The following is a 25,092-nucleotide window of genomic DNA, read 5'->3' on the forward strand; positions in this document are numbered from 1 at the left end:
CGCTATGTTTACTTTTCAAATAAAGGTAATTTTATGAATAACTTGTTTTTTTTCTCTCACAAAACAACTTTAGAATTTGTGTTCCTTTGGTTTGCCTATTGTTATTAAAATAACATACTTAAATGTAATAAAGAAATCAAACATACATTCAATAAATCAACGCTTTTATTAACCTTAACTCAAGATTATTTACATATCACAATTATGTGGCCACCTGGGAAATGGAAGGGTATCCTTGATATTAGGAACATTACATAACACTTGTAATATTCTCTCCAAACCAAGACCAAAACCTCCAGTAGGTATATTCCCAAATTTTCTCAATTCTAAATACCATTTTAGTGCATCTGATGGTAACTTTTTTTCAAGATTTGCATAGTCATCCTCTCTGAGACTTCCACCAACAATTTCCCCTGTCAGTGGTGCCAGAAGATCTAATGCGTCAACCTGAAATATTTTACAGAGCAGTTAATTTTTTTTTATTATGGTTTTAATTAAGCTAGATATGAAACATATTATCTGTTCAATGCTAGAACAAGAATAGAATAGAGAAAAACTACAAGAATTGATTCTTGTATAAATATAACTATTCTACTAATAAACATTATTAGTAAGTGGAGAATATTTACAATAAAATATTTATTTAAAATATCACCTTAGTATTATCCAGTGGAGATTCTTTCATATAAAATGATTTTAAGTTTTTGGGCCACTGTATAATGAAAGCAGGAGCTTGACAGTAATCTACTAAAGTCAACTCCTGCTCTTTATTTATACCTTCATCTGAAACATCAAAACCTTTAGCAGCCAAAATATTTCTTGCTTCATCGTAAGTCAATGTTACAAATTGCTTATTTAGCCAGCTGGGTGCTTTATTATTCTTATCTATAAGGTATAAATCAGCTTCATTAGTGTTCCTAGTCACAGTAAACAGATATTTCAAAAAATTTTCTATAAAGGATTGTAGTTTTTCTATACTATCACAAAATGCAATTTCTGCTTCTAGCATGTAAAATTCAGATAAATGCAATCGTGATCTGGAATTCTCTGCACGGAATGTGGGTCCTAGTGTGTAAACATCACCCATTCCTCTGCATATGGCTTCTAAATGAAGTTGACCAGATACTGTTAAAAATGTTTTGGCACCAAAGTAAACTGAATCTCTATTTCTACCCTCTTGCATCATAGCTTTCATGGTTTCTTCATTTTCAGGTTGTACTTTAAATACTTCACCCGCACCTTCACAATCATTAGAAGTCAATATTGGGGTATGGATGTTGAGGAAATTTTCTTTTGAAAAATAGTCATGAATGTGTTTTGTTACAGCATGACGTACCCTTAAGACTGCCGCCATATAATTTGTTCGTGATCGTAAATGAAGATATTGTCTAATATATTCTGGTGGATGTATAGTGCGGGGATTAAACGGGTATCCATCTAGAACTACACATTTACCAAGAACACTAACACTTTCTGCTTGTAGTTCTAATTGTCCTCTAGGGCTTTTAGACAATTTCCCAGTTATATGTACAGAGCTACCGTAAGTTAAAGTATCATCAATATCAAGATTTTTTGGGATAATAATCTGTAGCTTTTGTGCGCAAGACCCATCGTTTACATCCGCAAATATAAATTCCTTTTGTATACGAAGACTTTTTACCCATCCCTGCAAATAAAAAGGGACGTACTTTTTGAAATTGTCTATTATATGGAAGAGTGTTTCTAAACAAAGTATTAAATAACCTTAACTTCAGTTAGTTCCCCGATTTTCGGTTTTTCTAGGACAGAGGCAATAATACTATAATTTTTTGGTACTAAACCAATCTTAAAATAGGAACTTAGATTAACGCACACACGCTTAAATAACATTTTCTTTTCTTAATTTTTAATAAACTTATAAAGAATTGATTTTCTTACAGCTATAAATCATTAATCATTCTTAAATCTTAATTCATCCAAGTCCCAAGATATTAGATGACATGTGACAATTATGACATCTGACAAGTTTGTTTTGTTTATTTCTCTTCTCTTGTAAAAGGTAAACGCATAGAGTCGAACAGCCTTATTTTTATTGTCTCTAGGCGAATTTTGAACACGTTCTCTTAATTATAAAATTATTTTGATTGTACAAATGATTTAACCTACCTTATTTTAAAGTGTACGACAACACCAATAAGCACAAGCAGTTCTATGCTAAAATAAAAACACCCTTTTCAAATAATATTATTGGGAGTGTATTTTTGCATTTTTTGAGGAGTTTATGTAGAAAGTAGCCAACATCCGAAATTTATAATTGCAAATGTATTTTTCTGTCCAGTCAGGTCCGAGCAAAGTCGACAGATTTAATTTTAGAGTATCACGATAAAATTTTAAAACTTTACGGTAAAGTTTTAAGAATGTAAATTGGATGATAATTATTTTAAGGGTTATAGCAACATAAGTGATCATTTTTTTGGTTTAAATTCGTCCTTTAAATGTGTCGTTTTAATGTTGTTAAGCAATTTACATTATAAATTGATTTGATGAAATTAAATGTTTTTCATCTCATTCTAAAAGTTCTGCTTTGATTTATGTTAAACAATTCAGAAAATTATTTGTCAAAAATAAAAAATAAATTATTAGTGTTTATGGTTAAAAATTATAATATATCATTTCTTTGTATTTTTATTATCATCTACACAAAGTCTATGTTGTTTATGATACGAGTACGTGTGTCAATTTAGTAAATTGTAATGTCATTAAAGTAAATCATGTTCACAGTTTTTATCGTACAGTGAAATTATCACAGAACTTAATAATTTAATTATTATTGCGATTCTGTTAACTAAAGCTTTATTCTAAACTGTAAGTATGTATCTATAGTCTTTGTATTTTGTAGATTTTAAATTAAATAATAATATTGAATTATCTTTGCTCGTACCTGTAACTAAAAACCATTGCTTAATTGTCCTCACAAACGAGTTTTTTTTACGTCACGTTGAATATTTTAAAATTTCAATTTCGTTAATTCATATTTGAAAGTTCATTTAATTCAATCTTTTGATAGTGTAGGTTTTATGACAACATTTTACATTTTTGTTAAAACGATACTTTCACATGTTTGCTTTCGTTTATAGGGTTTCACTTTTTATGATACGCAGTTTTGTAATATTTTTTAAGACACGACGCAGAGACATTTTGTAGATGAAATGATTTTTCAATCTTTACATTGTATGTACAGTTCATATCTACTGATATGGTTTTTATCACTTAGTGAAAGAGTTGCGAAATGCTGACATAATTGTATATAACTGTGTAGAAAAATAGATCTAAGGCCATGCAATATATTAATCTAATAAAACACTTTGGTTTTATTTGAAATGTGTAACATAAATTTTCTATTTAATTAAGTTTCAAAATAATATTTGGTACACAATTTATTGCTCTTACTGTTACAGAATCTAAAAAAGAAAGTGTACTTCATACTTTCCATGACCCACTTTAAGATTAAATACTAAGCAAATATCATCACTGCCTTTTTGATTACTTTTGATATTGTTTAAAATACTCTTACTGTTCATGAGCCCAAAAAATATATTTGTAGTTATAAATTTTATTGTAACATTGTAATGTTATAACAATTTTTCATTTGTTTAAATGTTTCAAAATGATTGTACCTTTGTTGTTTTTATATATCTGTATAACATTAAAGTTACCCAGCAAAGTATCTATGGATAAATTTTGTGGGAAAAATATTATTAACGAGCAAGTTCAAATTCATTGTGATACTAATAAGTTAATTGTTTATTTAGACTTTAGACTTACAATGTGTTAATAAGATAATGAAAAAATTACATTGAGTAGGTGTATAATTGTCTGTTTGTCATGTCTTCTTAATTACTCCTTGATATAAGAATTAAACAAAAATTTTTCAAGGAAATAAGCAATATTTTTAAGGACATTATGTCACAAAAGTTTCATTCCACTGCAATATTTTTGTTAATATTTTTCTTGCTACATTATTTTAATATTTTAGAAACAAATAAACTGGCTTTATAATATAAAAATATATTTTGCCTGTTAAAAGAGTCTGTTGTAGCAGTTGTTTGTTTTTCATAGTAATTACCTAAACTGTTTTGTACAATACAAGCCAAACAAAAACTTGTACAAACTAAGTAACTAAGTAAGTTTTCTTTCCTTTGCTAATTGTTGTAATTTCTTCATTTCATTTTCAAATAATTTCATATGGAACTTTGGTTATACCTATGGATAAGCATATACTTTTTTGATAATGTACACAAACACCTCAATATTTATATTTATTTAGTATAACTACTAAATTAACTACTTATTTAATACATACTTATAATAAAAGAGTTACAATAAAGGCAGAATAGGAAATGCATGATGGTGGTTATCAAATTGACAGCCAAAGACATTTTACTTTGACCTATATTCATGAACCTGCATATTTTCAGTTACACGTTTACATGAAATGAAATTGAGTTCATAATTAAAAAAAAACCATTATTTTGAAAGGAGCTATCATAAATGATTTATCATAGTTTACAAATGTATATGCCAGTGGCAATGAATAATATTATGTAAAGAATAATTACTCCATTAGTTAACCATAAAAAGTCTCTTGTTTCACACAAGTTGAGAATATAAATGATTGGGATCAATGATGTTTTAGTAAACAGATATGTTATTAACGCGCAAAAAGTGAAGACTAGAAAACGTCCCAATTGAGACGTTTTCCGTTAGTTGTTTTACGTAGTAATTCGTCATAATACATCATAATTACGTAGTAATACGTTTTGCGTAATTAAAACATCTAGTTATCCCTTTTACTTATTGTTTTTATCAAGCTATCTAAAAGATACAACATATTTGAGAATCAAAGCTAAACTATTTATTTTGTCAAATCAGTTCACAACTACCCACAATCATATAATATTAATTAATCATTCATTACAAACATAACATACCTTCCCCTCACACATTTAAGTTATTTATTACATGTAAAGATTTGCCCAATTACAACAATAAAATAATTTGAAAATTAATTAACTATTATTCTGTAGTATTTGGTATGCCAATTATATCCGGCCACAATTCTGGTGGCGGTATTTCAATAGGTTCATCTGTTTGGAGTGAGTCAGAGTTTGATCTAGGTGATAAAGATACAGGAGGCATGGTTCTATCTTGAGGCTCGTCATTTTGTCTAGTCGCCTCAACACTACGAGCCAGAATTTGATCAACATGCCGACGTTGTAATACACCGTCTTCTGTCCTCACCAGATACGAGCTGGGACCCTCTACCATCTCTACTATAGCCCTCTTCCATTTCTCACCTGGTCCATACATACGAATCAGTATCGGTTGGTCCACTGTGAAAGCTCTTCTTGGTGAGGTTTGCGCTGCATTATCCAACTGTAACTCAGTACGACTTGGTACAGCATCTGGGTGTAAATTAGACACTGCTGTTCTGTATTTACGCCCATTTAACATCTCAGCTGGACTTTTGTTAGTAGTAGTGCAAGGTACTGTACGCAAATAGTATAAAACTCTAGGGAGTTTTTCACTCCATGGTATCTCCAACTCAGACAATTTCTTCAATTTATTTTTGAAACTTTGTATACTCCTTTCAATTTGGCCATTGGAAGCTGGATGATATGGTGGAGAATACAAATGTTGTATCCCATTTTTGCTTAGGAAATTATTAAACTCCTCAGAAACAAAAGTCCTACCATTATCAGAAACTAATACATCAGGAAGTCCCTGAGATGCAAATATTTTCCTGAGAATTGTTGTTACACTGGTACTATTCATAGACGTAACAATCTCTGCTTCCAACCATTTACTGTAGCTATCAATTAATAATAGAAAAGTTTTACCTTGAAATGGGCCTGCAAAATCTATATGCACTCTTTTCCATGGCTTTTCAGATACAATCCACGTCTGCGGGTCCCTTGGTGGGTTGTTTCTTACCGCTTGACACTGATGACATCCAGAAACTAATCTCTCTATCTCCTTATCCATTCCATACCACCAAACATATCCTCTAGCATAAGCCTTAGTTTGCACAATTCCTGCATGTGGAGCATGCAATAACTTTAACACATCCTCCTGAAGGGTTTTAGGGATAACCACTCTATTGCACCACAGTAAACAATCTTTACTATGTGATAGAGCTTCTTTGCGCTGCCAAAATGGTTGTAAGGCAGGATCGGAGTTTGAACGTGGCCATCCATGTAGCATGTTAAACATAACCTTCCGTAAAACCGGATCTTTTTTCGTCTCCGATGCTACCTCATTAGCATCGGGGTACAAATCAAGTAACGCCGCTTGGTGATTAAGACACGTCTGTACAGCTGTCTCATATGTTAAATCTTTAATCTTCAATAATTCACGCCTTAAGCGGTCATCACGCACACCCAATACTAACCGGTCTCTTAACTGACGTTTTAAATCCACAAAATTACATTTAGCGCCTAGTAAACTTATCGCCGAAACAAAATCTTGCACGCTTTCACTTTGTAATTGTTGACGTTTATGAAATTTTCCCGCTTGTAAAATTTCGTTAACCTCCGGCTCATAAAACTGATCCAAAACACGAAGAATGTCGTTAAAGTTCACATTCGTTGGTCGATTTGGAACCAATAGTGATGCAATTAATGAATAAGTCTCCTTCCCGCATTGGGATAAAAACAAAGAACGCGCTTTGTCAAGGTTGGTTTCTTCATAACCCGCGGCATCCAGAGCACACAATAATTGTTCTTTATAATCACACCACTTGTCCGTTTTAGGGTTAAATCGTCCGGGAAACACTATATTAGCAATATTCGATGACATTTTCCACAAAAATTTATTAATTTTCCACAGTCGCCATTAAAAGATACAACATATTTGAGAATCAAAGCTAAACTATTTATTTTGTCAAATCAGTTCACAACTACCCACAATCATATAATATTAATTAATCATTCATTACAAACATAACACTATCCTTTTTACTTTTAACGAAATGTAAAAATAAACTAAAATAAACGGTCCCCGGCGCGGCACACTTTTTTTTGTTGTTTAGTATTATATTAACATATCTGTTTATTAGAATATCAATGATTGGGATTTTTGTATCACAAGATTTAAATGGCGGAAATAAGAATAGTATAGTATTTTAATAGTCTATATAGTATTGTTTTTGTATTTCACTCATTTATACTATCATTGAAATGGGTTACATTAACTTACTAATTAAAACTAATTTACGCGAGCCACCGCGTGAAGTGGATTTGTGTAATATGTACTAAAAACAGCGATATCCTCTCAGTCTTATGGAGAGCGCCTCGGGATCGCGTCCTCATGCTACGATGAAAACTTTGAACTTCCTAATGTTATATCTAATGAATTAATGTAATTAATTATATCTTATCTTTACTAATACCAAATAGTTGGGTGCATATATTTAGTGTTAAAATATTAAAAATAATAATAATAAATGTGTATTATTTTGTTTACGTTATTCCAATTAATGAAGTATCCCTTAAAATTAAACAGTATGGAATTGTATCATTCAGATAAGAAAAAGTGTAGGATATGTCTCAAACTACGATCGAAGTCCCAAGTCATTAAAATACATAATATTTTCCTTAGTGTCTGTATGTGACAAGGATATTTAGGACATTTTCATTTCATATATAAATGATGGTAACCAGTGAAATTATATCCAGTGTGATTTTTTCTAGAAAATGGCTGACACAAATCCACAAGCCGGCGATACGGGCCCGCCGAAGGGCATTCCTGCTTTGAAAGCACACGTCATAGCGAACAAAGTTGACGTAGCGCTCTGGGGAATACGTCTGCTCACAGTTCTATTCACTATTGGCTATGTCATACCTATATTTAACAAGTGAGTATTGTTATTATTTATTGATAGGATCGTTTTTCACTGACGAGCGATTCACAAGTTTAATGGTGTATATGTGGTATTATAATTGTAGTTAATTACCATATGATTAACTTGTTTATATGTGAATGCTAACAATAACTTTTAATTACATATAAAGTAAAGTATGAAGCTGCGTATGAATGATGAATATTATATTAATATTTAATAAAAACGTCGTTCGAAATATTATAAATCAGTTGTGTGTATATAGGATTTTTCTACATTTAGATATATTTTTAGCACTGAAATCTATGAAGCTGCGACCATGGAGCGTCATGTATATTTGTGTGGTTTCTTTTCCCATTTAGCCCCATGTCAGCGTTCTTTAAAGCGCTGCTAGCGAACGCCGCGACGTCAGCGCTGCGGCTACATCAGCGCATACCGGCGCGCGAGATCGCTCTGTCGCGGGAGTTCATCAACCGATTCTTCCTAGAGGACAGCGCACACTACCTCTTCTACTCGCTCATATTCATGAACGTGGCTCCCAATTTGTGTATCCTTTTTATTGGGACATCTACAGGACATTGACCCGCAGCTCAGTGGCGTAGCTAGGCGAGGAAGGGCCCCGGTGCATAGAAAAAGAATTGGGCCCTCACCCCCTCTTTAACTAATAATTACCTTTTAAAATTATAGATACCAAATAAGAAATCTTGTGCGCAGGGTTATGATTTTCTAGCTTCAGAAGCTTAAGGTTTATTTTAAAGGGCCCCCTGAACTCCGGGGCCCTGGTGCACTGCACCACCTGGCCCTACGATAGCTACGCCATTGCCGCAGCTTTCTACAGATTGTGGAAATCTAACGCGCCGAGCAGGATGCTTTAGTACACACAGGATGCATTTTTACACTCTTGGTTAATTATAATGATCGTACTGGTAATTGTAATATTCATTAAATTACAAGTTATCTGATCTCAATAATGAGTTATTTTATATATGTGGGAAAAGGTCGTGAATAATATTTCCTTGTCATTCAGTTTCCAACCGTTTTTTTTTTTTGAGATAATTACGGTATTTTTGTTGCTTTATGTGCGGTTTCAGTTGAAAAAATTAAGGCGATTGTATTAAAATAGGCTTTGTTCTTTTTTTTAAATGGGATATTTTTAATTAAATATAATCGTCTTATGACGAGATTGTCTTAATTTGATAAAAAAATACTTTACGTATCATAATATCCACGTTTCAATAATAATCGAAACAATCGCTTAGCTCTAAGGGAAGTGCAATACAAAATATTATTTTATATTAAATAAAATAGCAATTAAATTCTTTATAATATTTCGCCAAAAAAAAATACAATATCTTCAGTAAATTTTATATTTATCGTCTTGAAGGTCAGATTTTTTGTCAAAAATGTCTCGTTAATAAATTTTCACGTCTGTAATTTTCGCCTTGATGTTAATCATTTCATTACATAGTATAAAACAAAGTCACCGCTGGCTCTTCTTGTGTATGCCTATATCTTTGTAATTACGCAAAGGATTTTAATGCGTTTTTTTAATAGACAGTCATTCAGAAGGGTTTTTGTATTTAATACATGGACAATATAATAAAGAAACACTGATAATTTAAGAGTTTTTTAATGTATTGTTTTATATCAGCATTGCATCCGTACGTAGCCGGACGGGTCGTTAACTCGCCAATAATCAATATAATTAGTAGATACGTGCAACAGTCCTATCGCCTATCAAAAAATGTGTATCATATCTGTCCGTTTAAAAGAGTGTGGCGACATTGTAATATAAAGCGAAAATGAAAAAATGAACAATTAAATACTATTTAACATGTAATCAAAAATTTATAAAAAAAATAACTACCGTTTCTTGTGTTAAACCTTGTTTAATGTTGAGGTTATACATATGTTGTGGTGTCAAGGCCAACGAGTATTGACACCACATTTATCTATCTCCAAGTGGACGTTATGTCGTTAAGTTATAACTTTATTAAGTCCATCTACACAATAATATATAAATACATAAAGCCATTACTGTGTGCCCGGCACATTTGAAAAATCACAATTAAAAAATATCAATTATTAAATATAGAGAAACAAGATATGTTAAGTCAAATGTGAATCTATAACTGGTTTTTGTGACTTATGTTTAAAAGATTAATATTTTTAAGAGCTGAAGAGCTGGAAAATTTGCGTACCAAAAAGTTTAACTTTGATAACATATAGCTTGCACGCTCAATAATATGTAACTATGATTTGACTTAAAACCCAACGTCTGTCGCAACTCAAGATTTTAATCTTATGTATGGGCGTATGTAACTTCTATTAAATTTAGGAACGATTTTGAAAAAAATAAATAAAAATTGTACGTTTTTGACTTGGTCGTAAAAAAAATTGTTTGTTTAGAATGTGGAGCTTTATTATTTATTATGTAAATAATATATATTTTATGAATAGTTTTCCGTGTAATGTGTGTGTATTGATATTACAATTTTATCGATTAAAATAATATTTTCTTAACTCGTGCTCAGTAATTTTGACGCCAATATTCTTATTCGCTCTGCTACACGCGGCGTCGTACTCACTCACAATCCTTGACGTAAGTATTTATTATTCATAAACTCGAGTCTATCATTAACTCATTATTGTGACTTTTTCATTAAATATTTAACAGTTTGAATATAAATCGTTGGTAATGTAAAAATATTCATATAATTTTATGAAATAAAGTATTATTTTATGGTTTGCCGAATTGACATAGACAATAAAATATGTCAATAATATATGTCACTCACGAATATTTCGAAAGGAACAAAAAATAAATTTTTTTTGGCAACGGTACGTATAATGTCGTCTTAAATTTTCGCTATTATTACACATTTAAATAAAACTAATTATAACGGATGAATCGCGTATATTAATTATTTTTAAACATCCCGACGTTTCGAGCACTTTGCAGTGTTTGCAGTCTCACGAACACTGCAAAGTGCTCGAAACGTCGGGATGTTTAAAAACGGTACGTATGTTTGGGACGCGGTCCTATGACGACTAGACTAGACTTGACTAGAGTGACGTATCGCTGTCCCGCAGACTCTGGGGCAGAACTCCATGTGGGTGGCGCGGCTCCTCATCTCGCTTGTGGAGTTCCAGTCGCGTAACATCCTTCGCGTGGCGGCGCTCGCCGAGATCGTACTGTTCCCGCTCGTCGTCATCATGGCGCTCGTGTGAGTGCCCTTGATTAATTTATTGTGCTAACGCTACTAAGAGCTGAGATGGCCCAGTGGTTAGAACACGTGCATCTTAACCGATGATTGCGGGTTCAAAACCAGGCAAGCACCACTATATATATGTGCTTAATTGTGTTTATAATTCATCTCGTGCTCAGCGGTGAAGGAAAACATCGTGAGGAAACCTGCATGTGTCTAATTTCATCGAAATTCTGTCACATGTGCATTCCACCAACCCGCATTGGAAAAGCGTGGTGGAATATGTTCCAATCTCTCTCCTTAATGGAAGAGGAGGCCTTATCTCAGCAGTGGGAAATTTACAGGCTGTTACTTTACTTTTACTTTACTTTTTAACGCTACTATTGCTATTCTCGCAATAATAGATTTGCTGTATGTCTTTTTGTTTTTTATTGTTGTAAAAAGTACTAGAAAAAAATATCAGCCCGTAAATGTACAACTTCTGGAAAATTACCTCTTTTTTGTTTCGAGAGAGAGCTTGAACTTATTTCAGCATTTTCTCGCGCGATTTAGCGGATAAATGAGGTGAATTCGTTCGACACGCATATTTCCTTACTATATTTGCCATTAGCGCTGAGTGCGCGATGCTTGGATTTCCGTCGGCAGAACACGCGATCAGACATTGGTTATGTGTACTAATAATAATTTAACTAACAGTTTTGTGTAATAGGAAATAAATTAGCTGAGCTATTTGTTGCTTCGCTGTCGCTTATAACATTTACTTAAGAGTACGTTACTGTACTAAGTAATTATTTAATATTCACAGATGAGAATAAACAAATCTTAGTACATATTTACATATCCCATATAACTTACTATAAAGCACTGCAGACAGTTCTTGATTAAGATTTATACTCTATCACAGCGTAAGCTCGAACCCCGAAGAATGCTTTATTTATGCTTAATGCCTGACGCCAACCCCTAAGACGCTAGCAAAACCGCAGTCAACAACTACTATCTTTTTATATTATAAAATAATTAACACTTCTACTTAGCTACATACATATATTATGTACTTAAACTTTAATTTCAAACATTTAAGTTTTGATTAACAAAATAATTAATTGTACTGTTTTATGTTACTTTATGTAATGCATAGAAGCAACTATATGTACAGCAATCGTGATCTCGCTGTGAATGATTATTTAATTTGACCACTGATATAATGTTGAATGATTGCGACCGTCCGCCGGCAGCGGCTACTGCGGGCTCATGACGCCGTTCGTGTACTACTACTTCGTGACGTGGCGCTACGCGTCGCGCCGCAACCCGTACACGCGCAACACCTTCCGCGAGCTGCGCGTGCTGGCCGAGCGCGCCGCCGAGCGCCCCGCGCTGCCCGCGCCGCTGCGCTCCGCGCTCGCCGCCGCCGTGCAGCTCGTGTGCCGCATGGCGCCGCCCGTCGAGCAAGTGCAGCAGTGAGTGCCTCTCCCTCTAGCGCGCCCCTCGCCGCGAGCTGCGTCTCTCTCTAGCGCGCCGCCGAGCGCCCCGCGCTGCCCGCGCCGCTGCGCTCCGCGCTCGCCGCCGCCGTGCAGCTCGTGTGCCGCATGGCGCCGCCCGTCGAGCAAGTGCAGCAGTGAGTGCCTCTCCCTCTAGCGCGCCCCTCGCCGCGAGCTGCGTCTCTCTCTAGCGCGCCGCCGAGCGCCCCGCGCTGCCCGCGCCGCTGCGCTCCGCGCTCGCCGCCGCCGTGCAGCTCGTGTGCCGCATGGCGCCGCCCGTCGAGCAAGTGCAGCAGTGAGTGCCTCTCCCTCTAGCGCGCCCCTCGCCGCGAGCTGCGTCTCTCTCTAGCGCGCCGCCGAGCGCCCCGCGCTGCCCGCGCCGCTGCGCTCCGCGCTCGCCGCCGCCGTGCAGCTCGTGTGCCGCATGGCGCCGCCCGTCGAGCAAGTGCAGCAGTGAGTGCCTCTCCCTCTAGCGCGCCCCTCGCCGCGAGCTGCGTCTCTCTCTAGCGCGCCGCCGAGCGCCCCGCGCTGCCCGCGCCGCTGCGCTCCGCGCTCGCCGCCGCCGTGCAGCTCGTGTGCCGCATGGCGCCGCCCGTCGAGCAAGTGCAGCAGTGAGTGCCTCTCCCTCTAGCGCGCCCCTCGCCGCGAGCTGCGTCTCTCTCTAGCGCGCCGCCGAGCGCCCCGCGCTGCCCGCGCCGCTGCGCTCCGCGCTCGCCGCCGCCGTGCAGCTCGTGTGCCGCATGGCGCCGCCCGTCGAGCAAGTGCAGCAGTGAGTGCCTCTCCCTCTAGCGCGCCCCTCGCCGCGAGCTGCGTCTCTCTCTAGCGCGCCGCCGAGCGCCCCGCGCTGCCCGCGCCGCTGCGCTCCGCGCTCGCCGCCGCCGTGCAGCTCGTGTGCCGCATGGCGCCGCCCGTCGAGCAAGTGCAGCAGTGAGTGCCTCTCCCTCTAGCGCGCCCCTCGCCGCGAGCTGCGTCTCTCTCTAACGTTCGCCCTAATTACAGACCTGAGAGCTGATCTATTAATCAAACATTGTAAACTCATCATCCTCCTGCCCTTATCCCAATTTTATTTGGGGTCGGCGCAGCATGTCTTCTCCTTCCGTACTTCTCTGTCAGACGTCATTGTGAGGTGTTTCTTTCTAACCATATCCTCTTTCACACAATCCATCCATCGTTTCCATCGTCCTCTACCTCTATATCCGTCCACACCTACTTTGTGGTAGGGCTTTGTGCAAGCCCGTCTGGGTAGGTACCACCCACTCATCAGTTATTCTACCGCCAAATAACAGTACTCAGTATTGTTGTGTTCCGGTTTGAAGGGTGAGTGAGCCAGTGTAACTGCAGGCACAAGGGACAACAACTTAGTTCCCAAGGTTGATGGCACATTGACGATATAAGGAACAGTTAATATTTCTTACAGCGTCTTTGTCTATGAGTGATGGTGACCACTTACCATCAGGTGGCCCATCTGCTCGTCCACCGACCTATACCATAAAAAAAAGAAACATTCATGCTCAAGGCCTTCCTCACAATATGTTCCTCATTCCTCCGCATTACATGTCCATACCATGATAGCCGCCTTCCACATAACTTCTCGGCTATCGGTGTCACTTTCAAACTCCCTCTTATGTACTCATTCCTTACTCTATCCATTCGCGTAACACCACACATTCCTCTCAGCATTCTCATCTTCGCAACATGCAATTGTCTTTCAGCCATCCCTTTTGTAGCCCAACACTCTGATCCATATGATCAAACATTATAAACTCTGTAGAATTTTTTTTTTTTTTATATATTAAGTATTATCTTATTTTTACGTACGTATTGTTTTTTTCCAGATAACGCTCGGATCGATATTTGTGCGTGATGCGATCGTCGACTACATCACTAAGTCCAGTTGCATATGAGGGTCTCTCAAGACTGCAAAATAACATTTTAAGTTTTCGCTTCTCACAGATTTACTGCGAACAATTTCTACTCGAGGTATTACTAGGAGAGCTGTTTAAGGCCGTGGATACGACATGCAATAATATTAAATGGTACAATGAATGTCTACACAAAGGAAAAGTATATTATAAGTACACAATGTATTTTTGCATTTTCACATGTCTTGGTTGTTAATAAGTATTGTAAATGGGATAAAGTATGGTATTATGTTAAGTTAATTTTATTTAATACTGAGAAGTGAACAATTTTGGTCCAATTTAAGTTAGAAATTAGATAAAATATAATGTATTGAAAAATATATCGACGAATATATTTTATAAAATATTTGTCTTTACTTGTATTTATTTAATCAATAACTCTTTTTCACATTTATTAAGTCCGTTAACCGAAGCGCTCGGAGATCATTCCATTTGTGAACTGGGAATTCTGATTCCTCAATTTTTAAAGTGACAACATTTTTACAATGACCTTCAACTTATTGCCGTTACATTATTGTATTATATATCAATTGCACATGGTTTGGGATGTATGTAGCCTGGATTTTTAAATAAAATGTTAGTAAAAATGATTTTTTAATTTTCCAAACCCTTTATTAGAATCATCCATAAATATTTGAATAACCTAAAGAAGTATCTAATGCGTTTTATTGTTTTTTTTTTAAACAGCTTTTTGTACACAATTAATTCATTTTTTCCAATTAGTAATCACTGACTCGACATTCATAAAGAAAGGCAAAATCCAGTAAAAGTTCGGTTTTGTGTCTAATGATTTAAGTTAAGTGTCAATATAATTTTCTATACATTTTGTCTTGTGTGGTTAAGTTGAAAGCGATAAAACAATATACAACTTAAAACTGCTGGCGATAGAAGGGTCTAAGCAGATTTTGATTACATTAATAAAATTATACTAGTTATCAAAAGCTTACAAATCAAATTGGAATAGATTAATATAACAAAAAAGGAACATAAACAAAGTAACAACGTAGGTACTCATGTTCTTCCAGAGAGTTTTTATCATCTTAATCATAATAGTATATATAGTCGTGTAAAACTATCAATAAGCCACTTAACATATACCTACCAAACAGCTTGAAAACGAGGTCTATTGCTTTCTAAATGCATGCTGGATGGGGTGATAAAGGAACCGTGATAGTTTGGTCCTGCAAAAAACCGTGCAAGATTGCATTACCTATTACGTATATGTTAATTTAAGTCAAATAGGCCCCCCTGTGTCTTGTTGGGAACAAACATGATATAGTATTGTTTTGCTGATGATACCTCCTTAGTTTTTAAAATTAATAGAAAACAGGTACAGTACGACGACGTAAACAATGCTATAGCTGATATAGCATTGGTTTAGCGTAAACAATCTTAGGCTAAATAATAATAAAACAAAAATTGTGAAATTTAGTACACCAAATGTACATAATGTAAAAGCCGATGTACTCATTAACGGGGAATCGATGGATCCAATTGATTCTGCTGAGTTTCTTGGCCTTACTTTTGATGCCAAGTTGTAATGGGGCCCCCATATTAACGGATTGGCGAGAAGACTGAATTCTGCGGCATTCGCGGTCAAAAAAAATAGATTATGTACCGATGTTGATACGGCTCGCTTAGTATATTTCAGTTACTTTCATAATATAATGTCATACGGTATTGTGCTGTGGGGCAACGCAGCCGCTATCCATACTATATTTGTGCTACAGAAGAGGGCTATTCGCGCAATCTATAAACTAGGAGCTAAAGAATCGTTAAGGAATAAATTTAAAGAAATCAAGATATTGACTGTTGCTTCTCAATATATATCCTGCAATGTTATGTACTTATGTACGAAAAAATATTAATGATTTCATGAGAAAATGTGATACTCATAGCATTGGTACAAGGAACAAACACAAACTTGTTACTCCTGTTACTCGACTACATAGAGTCAGTAACTCCTTTGTGAGGCAATGTATACGGTTTTACAACAGGATCCCAGAAAGCTTTCAAAATGCCTCTGTTGCCAAATTAAAAAAATATATTAAGGAACGCTTGTGTGCAAAAGGTTATTATAAGTACAATTAATAAGTTTATGATCGATAGCACACCTTGGGAATGAAACGATCGCCTCCTGGCTATTTCATCTCATATTTAAATTGTTTATATAATATATGACACAAAAAAAACCCTGCTGAGTTTCTTTCTCCGGTTCTTCTCAGGTCAGGGTATTTTCTTTTCCGAACCGGTGTAGTGTTTCAATTAAACATCAATAAGAAAGTGTAATGTTTCTATATTGAATAAAGTAGTTTGAGTTTGTGAAAAATATTAACCAATCTCGACATAAATCTTAGTTCCCAAAGGTTGGTTGTACAGTGACGATGTAAGGAATAGTTAATATTTCTTACAGCTTCTTACATTGTATATGGGTGATGGTGACCACTCACCACCAGGTGGCCCATATGTTTGTCCGCCAACCTATACCATAAAATAAATAATAAATCGATGGCAATACTTTACCATATTTCAAACTGAAACACTACCAAGTGTTGTTGTATGGTGGTCGAATATCTGACCCCGTCTGATAGAAATTGTTGATGAAGACATGTACGTGATTTAAAAAAATTCACACATTTGTCGATAAAAAATAATCATATAATTACATTGGATATAAGAAGTCGATAAACGCTGTCTGACTCTATGCTTAGATAGATAGATCTTTAATTTTTTTTCTATAAAATTACCCAACGCAATTTGATGCCGTTTTTTTAACAGATTTGATTTGATTCGAGAGGAAGGATTTTGTATACAATATAGTACAGAAACAGTGATCATTTTCCGAGCCGAGGCGGCTTAGGTTAGCTATTAACATTTAAATCATTTTTTGATACAAACATCATCAAAATAAAATTGTATAACATTTATCACTACAAAATTAGAAACTTTAACTATACTGAGATAACCTTTGTAATCTTTCTTTAAAAAAATGAGTTATGACGTAATTTGATTTAAGGTAGGGAAAAGCATAAGAAAATTCAAGCATAGGCCCCAGACAAATATTATGAATGATGTTTTAATTTCATCTGAATAATAATAGAACATGGAGAAACAGAATAGATATCGGATGAACTTTTGGCATTTGTATACACAACAACCCTCATTGAAGCAGTAGTATGTATAATCTCAAAAGTTAACCCGTAAGCGTCACCAGTAGTAGAATCTTAAAAATCCGCCATACATACATAGTTCGTTTTTTTTTATATTAAAGTTTAGCTATCTATTAGAACAATAATACGAGTCCGACCCAAAGTTGATTTTGAATTTCACTATTATTGAATTATAGATAGGGATTATAGATTTTACCCACAACCTGGACGATAAATAATTAGTCGGATTTAAAAATTCGATCATCAGACTTATTTCTTAACTCTAATTCAATTTTACTCGACTGATTACTATGCTGCCACCCTCAGTATTTCAAGAGGCAAGAGGCTCCGTAGTGTTGGATATTAATACAAGACGATAGTAATCAAACTATGAATGGTTCTACAACACTGCTTTTCTGTAACTCTCACACCCCAAACTCTTGACCAAATCATAAACAATATTCTATTCTAAATTGAAATATATTTTAAAGCACTTACATTTGAAGCGTTTTGCAAGAATCAATTATATTTTAGATTTTTTTTTCATTAATAATATATTTATTTATATTTTACATAAGAACTATTAACATTGAATTATAAGGATTGAGTATATTAAAATAAGTCTAAAAAAAAATAGTTTGTTCATTCCGTGGGATCGATTGCTAGATTATACTAAGAAAATCAGTACCTGCCTTAGAAATTGTAATTTAAAATAATCAACATGGAAATGCAGTACTTCATGATGATACTTAATACTGATTTCAACCACGTAAATCCTTTTTATTTAATTATATAAATTTCTCATATAGTAAAGAGGCAACGCATATGTCCCACACATCCTAATCCACAAAATGTATACAGGATCTCGTGTTTGCACTCACTACATTAATTGATTCTGACGACTATCAGAGGGCCAGTTTAGTGATTTGTTGGGTTATTTTTGAATATAGACCAAGTAAATAGTTCTAAAATGCAGTTTCATTTGGTTTCACATGAAAATGATACACAGGTAATATAGTTTTTAATGTTTAATTGTTAGCTTAAGACCTAAGCGACGGCAGGCACGGGCTGCGGCAGCGGCGCGGGCGCCACGGGGCGCACGTCCGACGTGGGCTCCAGCGGCACGGGCTCGTCCTTGGGCTCGGTCACCAGGATGTGGTCCGGCTGGGGCTTCTTGGGGCCGTTCTTGCCTTGTTGGTCCCATGGCAACATGATCTTGACCTGAAATTACGAAGTTTATTAGTTAAATCTCATTTTCAAATATCAATTCATAATTATAATAGATCTATTAGTGTTTTGTTTTTATTGTAAACATTGTTGTTGTGGATGTATCTAGTAATAGGCATTTTGCTTTTATTATACCCACATTATTAAAAAATAATTCATTAATTAAGGACAAATTATTAATTGAACAGAGAAGCACACACACTAAATATCTTCCTAAAATTAATACATTGAAATAATTATTAAATTATTCAAAGCACTCAATCACAATGGCTTAACTGACACTATATAGGTTATATTATAATAAATGTTTAGTTTGCACCGTACAAGAACTTATATAGACAAATCCTCCAATAAACAAACTATTTACTCTTCCACTACAAATTAGACTACACACCATGGAGTGGAGTGCAATCCCTGATTGTGTGGTTAAATATACTAATTTTCTTTACATACTCAGTTGCAGCCTTACAGATTTCTTACTTATATTCTGCTAACTTAACTTCAAGTATATTAAGGGATCTGAGCATACCTTAGTATTTACAATAATTAAAACAGAGTCAATTTACCTTAATACCGAGCACTCCTTGTCTGAGAAGTACGTGTCGGGTTGCAGTGTTGACATAGTCATTGCAAGGGTCACCAGAGTGGATCATAAGACCATCTACGAACTTCATTGACTTGGCACGCTGGCCTCTCAATTTTCCAGACACAACTACCTCGCAACCACGGGCTCCAGACTCCATGATGAATCTGAGCACACCGTAGCAAGCACGTCGGACAGCCAAACCTGTAATACAGAAAATCATAACGCTTAGTTAAAGAATAACATTGGATGCAGTAAGAATATAAATATGAGAAACAGCTGTAGCTAATTGTTTTAAAAAATATTGAAAACTTCAAACTACACTGTTGTGTACAGTGTTCTCACACTTATTACAGTATCATGACATTTAGCGCATACTATGGGTTATAAATAAGAAACAACATAAGTTTCTTTTAAACAATAAACAAGGATATGGTATAATCATGAACTAATGTAATGCAATGAATTTCTGTGTAACTTTCTTAATAACTAACTTAATATAGCTTGAAAACGTTATTATAATTTAATTTAACGTACATTAACAAAGATTTACTTCTTGTCTCTTTTGATAAAAAAAATCAACAACTAACCTCCAATGAGTTTGTATCTGAGAGATTCAGCCTGGGCGATGGCGCACAGTCCTCGCGTGGCAACCTTCTCTGCGTAAAGCTCGACAGACTGTTCAGGAATATTGAACCTCTTCTGTACTACGGAGGTCAACTCGCGAATTCTGCGACCCTTCTCACCCAACACACTCTGTGTCCTGGTAGCCATGATGATGATTTCTGAGCGGGTCGGCGTAACACGCACCTCCACGCCGGAGTAGCCATCTTCAGCGAGTTCCCGGGTAAGGAACTCATTAAGTTCCGCCTTGAAAACTCCGTCACCGACGAACTGTAAATTACCGATAGGTTATGTTTCGGACACGAATTGTATCATGAAAAATAATAGTAATCACTGAGCTACAGAAATTATAACTGAATTCGTAAATGTTCGTTAACATATATTTAACAAGTTGACACGTTTTAATCTACAAACTAAATACTAAAAACAATACATTTGACAATCATCACTCTCACTTATCCACTAACATCACAATTAACACTTTTAAAAATTAACAAATATTCGTTTATACGTTTCCGTAAGGTATTAGGGCGTTATATTAAACATATATTTATGTATTTTAAGTACGTAATTTCAACATACTTTTCGCTTTTTGGAAATGTTGTTCACCGCCATGATTGCAAAGGGAGCGGAGAAAACTCAAAAGACAGGAATTGGATAGACAAACGTCAATGTCAATTGTTGTGTTATGAATGCGTTCAGATTTCAGAATATGAAGCGTTAAATAAAGTACGATCCATATGTGGCTGTTGATAAAATAATTATTGCTTTCTACATAAAATTTTACGTAACAATACATTCTTACAATTGTTCATTTTAATTTTTGATTCTTATAAAAAAAGAAATTGGCGTTTATAGGTCGATGATAATTGTCATAATATATTTTTGAAATATCTCTTATTTTTATGGTAAACAATTATAAATCAGCAATGTTACTGTTTTAATTTACATATCTTACCTAAAATATTATTAACATATGCGTATATATTCATATCAATATCCAAAATGACATATCGATAACATCCTCCCTTTTATCTCTCCCTTAGAACATATTTGTATTTTTTTAAATATTTTTTCATTTAAATAGAACGATACGTTACCGATTTTTAAATTTGTCTTAGCCATATTTCCTTTATACTTTTTGGCGCCTTTTGAAATGATTTGAGTCATTGAATGTAATCTTATGATACACGCGTCACGCGCATACCGTGTCGCGTGAAACTGCCAATCAAATGACTGGTCGCACGAAATTTTAGTTTTTTAATTTTTTTTTATTTTATTTCCATAAGATGTATATCTTATTTACGCGTTTATTTTATTACTAATTTAAAATATGTATAATAGGGTATTCTTCGGTGTTTAAAATAGTACTTCAAAATATCCTCATAAATAGCTACAATAAATATATTTTGGCAAAATAAACATCTTTTCTTGCTCAAAAACGAATTTAAAGGAGACGAGGACTTTTGGGCCTAAAGATCATCAAAATGAAAAGCATCGTAAAAAATGGGTTATATTTTTGTAAAGGAACTTACAAAATACTGTACTATTTTACAATACAGAAACCAAGAAACCTTAAAAACATCGTATGAAACATAATTATCGATATCAAGTGAGTTCAATTTAAAAAAAAGTCCTTAAAATATATGAAAATCAAAAAAACATATGAAAATCGATTAGTATGTATATCGATTTAATTGTTTATCAAGTGGCAGCACTAGTAACAAAACAGTGACAAATGTCATCTCGATGACGGCTGACACTTTTTCAAAGATAAACAGAAACAAACCGACAATCAACACTCGTTCGTTTCCTTTCGTTCGGAGTGCGCATATTTTTCATGTCTTCTCGATTTCCTTACGATTTTGGCTTTAATACGGACTATTAAATTGATCTTGCAACTGATTATACATATATAAGAAATTAATAAGACGAGATTTTAATGAAGGTTAAAATAATGTCATATTATTATGAGTTCAGTATCGGGGCTCAAATTGGGGTCTTAATATTTTCCTTACTTATGTGAATGATCTCTCGTTTTCTGTATTTTGTAAAGGGTTTCTTCAATATTGATTTATTTATAAATAATAGGTTTAAAATCAAAATTATGGAGATTAACATGTTATAGTGTCTCCCTAATTTTAATAAATTCTTGAGAGCATTGGATTCAAAAGGTCTTCATTATATTATATAGTTCTTTATTCTAGGCAGACGAGCAAACGGGCCTCGGAGGTAGAAGTCACTAAGACCGCCCACTCTCATTGGTGTTAATAACAGCGGTAATTAAGATATTTTCTTTGCGCCTGTAGTTAATTTTTTTTAACCAGTGGGCTCTTTTTAATCCCCGACGCAAAAATGACGGGGTGTTATAAGTTTGACATGTCTATGTAAATGTGTATGTGTCTATCTGTGGCATCGTAGCTCCTAACCGAATGATCCGATTTTAACGCGTTTTTTTTTGTTTGAAAGATATATCAGTCGAGAGTGTTCTTAGCTGTTTGGTGGAAATCGGTTTAGGTCTTCAAGGTCATCAGGTCGTATGTTAGGTGTGACAGGAATGTTACACGCTCAGTTACATTGCAAGCATATGTGGGATCTGACATTTGAAACACTAATGTCTTCTGGAACCACTGAGCTGGTCTGCTGTTAGGGCTCGAAGGTAGGAGACGTAAGCCTGCTCTACCTTTTAGTAAACTCATCGAGTTTGGGCTTACGGTATTTGTCTTGTTTGGGTGTGGGTTCTTTTAAATTTTTAATTTAATTTTGTGTATGATATAGGAAACCAAGACGTTATTACATTAATTGTAATGCAAAAACAAGAAAAAAAAATACTAAAAGTTTTCGTCTTCATGATGTTAATTTATTTTTAAGGAAAAGATATATTTTAGATAAGATAAAACATTTTAAAAGAGAACCAACTCGGTTAATACTTTACTATTTTGACTTTTTATAAAAGTGTTGCCATTATAATAAATTATATCTCTTGAAGAATCACAAGCAATTGTAAAGAGTACTTTAATTTCATTTAATAAAGATGAACAAAAACGAACGAGGTATAAGAAAAAGAATACTGTTTACTCAATGCAATTTATTACTTAAGATCTTTTCATTACATACAAACGCACCATATACTTAGCATAACAATTTATTCTTAACATAAATCATGTCTAGAGTAATTAAAGTAAATAAAAATATTTATTAATCAGATATTTAACGAATATTTATAATTTCGGTTATTGTGTCCAGTAATTAAATGTCGAGTTTATTCATATGAAGCATGTGCAATGATATACGTTTAAAGTGAGACAACTTACATATTATACATACAATCGAACAATAACTAATAATTGATTTAGCATTACTCACTACGGGTACATTTAAAATATAGTTTAAACAAATAACAAAGTTAACAACACAAAGACGACCGTAACTTTTCTTACAATCTTCTCAATAACGTGTTCAATAAATCGTATGTCACTAAAATGTAATATTAAAAAAGCTAAATTAATATCTAGAAAGAGACGAAGATTTCCAACGATTTCCACAAATTTCGTTCAATAATCTACAGCGGCTACGTTTCTAAAATAAATCTAGTCTATGCATCATTGACTAATACGTTCAACAACAATTTATCATATATATCATCTAGATTAGACGCCAAGGCCTTAGACGGCCGAGGCAGTTTATAAAAAAATCTTATTGTAATGTGAATAATTGTTAGAGAAGCGTTTATTACAAATACCGTTACAATACGCGCGGAAGCGAGCTCGCAGCGCACTTGTCCCCGTGTCTAAAGCTCAACACGTTATCTCCGATGCGTTTGCGTGTTGACTAAACAGCCTCATCGCTCGTAAAGTATTGAATTTGCTTACAATTACGTGGGCAGGACAGTGATTACTTTTCGAAATATACAGGTGACCTTAAACACTAGAAAATAAAATCTTATTCACCTAACCCAACATTCGCTTACATTTAACTTACTTTAATGGACAGAATTGCGTATAGCGTGCCTTTGTCAGCGTGCGGCGGGTGATGCGGTACTAGACGATTGAAACATTCAATGGTGACGAAGCATTCGACGATGATCGTATTATATTTTACGGTTAAGTGCTACACTATTGACCCTAGGAAGTATTAAAATATTTTTTATAGTATTTTTTAAGGCTTTTGAAATCTGAAGAGATAATAAAGCGACGGAGACATTGGATAGCGGTTCAGTCACCAGATGGCAGTGGGGCGTCGTACGACTTGGGCCGTACGCGCGGGCGACTGGATCGTCCGAATAGTACTAACTAACTCGCTCTGGTAGTCAAGGGTAATTAACTCGAGAAATTCTATAGTCACAACTGGCGATCGATAACTTTGTATAAATAGAGAGATGTGAAGCGCTAACAGTATCTAGTTTAAGATTCTACTAGAATAGAACTACAGTGGGACGTGAGACAAGGGTTCAAGGGGCATTTGTACAATTTTCTAGAAAGTTCCTAAGAGAATTTGTAACTAGAATTGTCTACAATACTCTTTAAAGATTTCAACTTCTAACCTAACGAGGCTACAGACATAGATAGGAATGGAAATGAAGGCAGAGCGATAACTTTCTATCTCATACGATAACTGTTCTCTCGACGATCTTTATTTTACAATAGTTTTGGCACAGTTAGATATTAGAAGATATATTTATGTCTAGTGTGCGGTTTAAAGCCTAAATCACAGAACGGAAGGAGCGGTGCCGGTGTGCTGATGAAAAAATATAGTTATTTTAATTGATTTTTTTTTTACAATAAATACAATCGCGTAAAAAACTAGTCTGGTTTGAACCCAGCCGTAACCAATAATTAGCTTTAACTTTACATACCATCTAACTCCTTCTAAGTTATATTGACATTGTTAATTAGCGAAAGTGTCTACATCAGCGCTCTTACCTCTAACTACTCGATGAACGGCGGCGATGCTAATGAATTGTAATGGCATAACGGACAAATGGCAGAAATAAAGAAAAGGAAATAAATAAAAAGCAAAAA

General features: G+C 35.1%; 3 protein-coding genes across 4 annotated transcripts; 1 reads left to right on the top strand and 2 right to left on the bottom strand.

Annotated features, from left to right (window-relative positions):
* Positions 1 to 147: 147 nt before the first annotated feature.
* On the bottom strand, positions 148 to 1,956 carry LOC124537880 (probable asparagine--tRNA ligase, mitochondrial). The gene is made up of 3 exons (XM_047114833.1): positions 1,744 to 1,956; positions 656 to 1,666; positions 148 to 447 (listed from the first exon to the last, which is right to left on the bottom strand). The coding sequence occupies exons 1-3, from the start codon at positions 1,867 to 1,869 to the stop codon at positions 190 to 192; spliced, it is 1,395 nt and encodes a 464-aa protein (XP_046970789.1). The 5' UTR covers positions 1,870 to 1,956; the 3' UTR covers positions 148 to 189.
* Positions 1,957 to 2,676: 720 nt separating this feature from the next.
* LOC124537844 (Krueppel homolog 2) lies at positions 2,677 to 15,072 on the top strand. 2 transcript variants are annotated; one of them, XM_047114788.1, is made up of 7 exons: positions 2,677 to 2,844; positions 7,731 to 7,894; positions 8,242 to 8,426; positions 10,414 to 10,481; positions 10,973 to 11,106; positions 12,324 to 12,545; positions 14,402 to 15,072. In XM_047114788.1, the coding sequence occupies exons 2-7, from the start codon at positions 7,734 to 7,736 to the stop codon at positions 14,403 to 14,405; spliced, it is 774 nt and encodes a 257-aa protein (XP_046970744.1). In that variant the 5' UTR covers positions 2,677 to 2,844; positions 7,731 to 7,733; the 3' UTR covers positions 14,406 to 15,072. The 2 variants fall into 2 exon arrangements, with proteins under 2 accessions (XP_046970744.1, XP_046970745.1); XM_047114789.1 differs by having other exon boundaries at positions 2,678 to 2,848.
* Positions 15,073 to 18,650: 3,578 nt separating this feature from the next.
* On the bottom strand, positions 18,651 to 20,791 carry LOC124537956 (40S ribosomal protein S3). The gene is made up of 4 exons (XM_047114951.1): positions 20,654 to 20,791; positions 20,038 to 20,341; positions 19,431 to 19,651; positions 18,651 to 18,858 (listed from the first exon to the last, which is right to left on the bottom strand). The coding sequence occupies exons 1-4, from the start codon at positions 20,684 to 20,686 to the stop codon at positions 18,685 to 18,687; spliced, it is 732 nt and encodes a 243-aa protein (XP_046970907.1). The 5' UTR covers positions 20,687 to 20,791; the 3' UTR covers positions 18,651 to 18,684.
* Positions 20,792 to 25,092: the final 4,301 nt, after the last annotated feature.

The sequence above is a fragment of the Vanessa cardui genome, chromosome 19 (assembly GCF_905220365.1).
Source record: "Vanessa cardui chromosome 19, ilVanCard2.1, whole genome shotgun sequence".
NCBI lineage: Eukaryota > Metazoa > Arthropoda > Insecta > Lepidoptera > Nymphalidae > Vanessa > Vanessa cardui.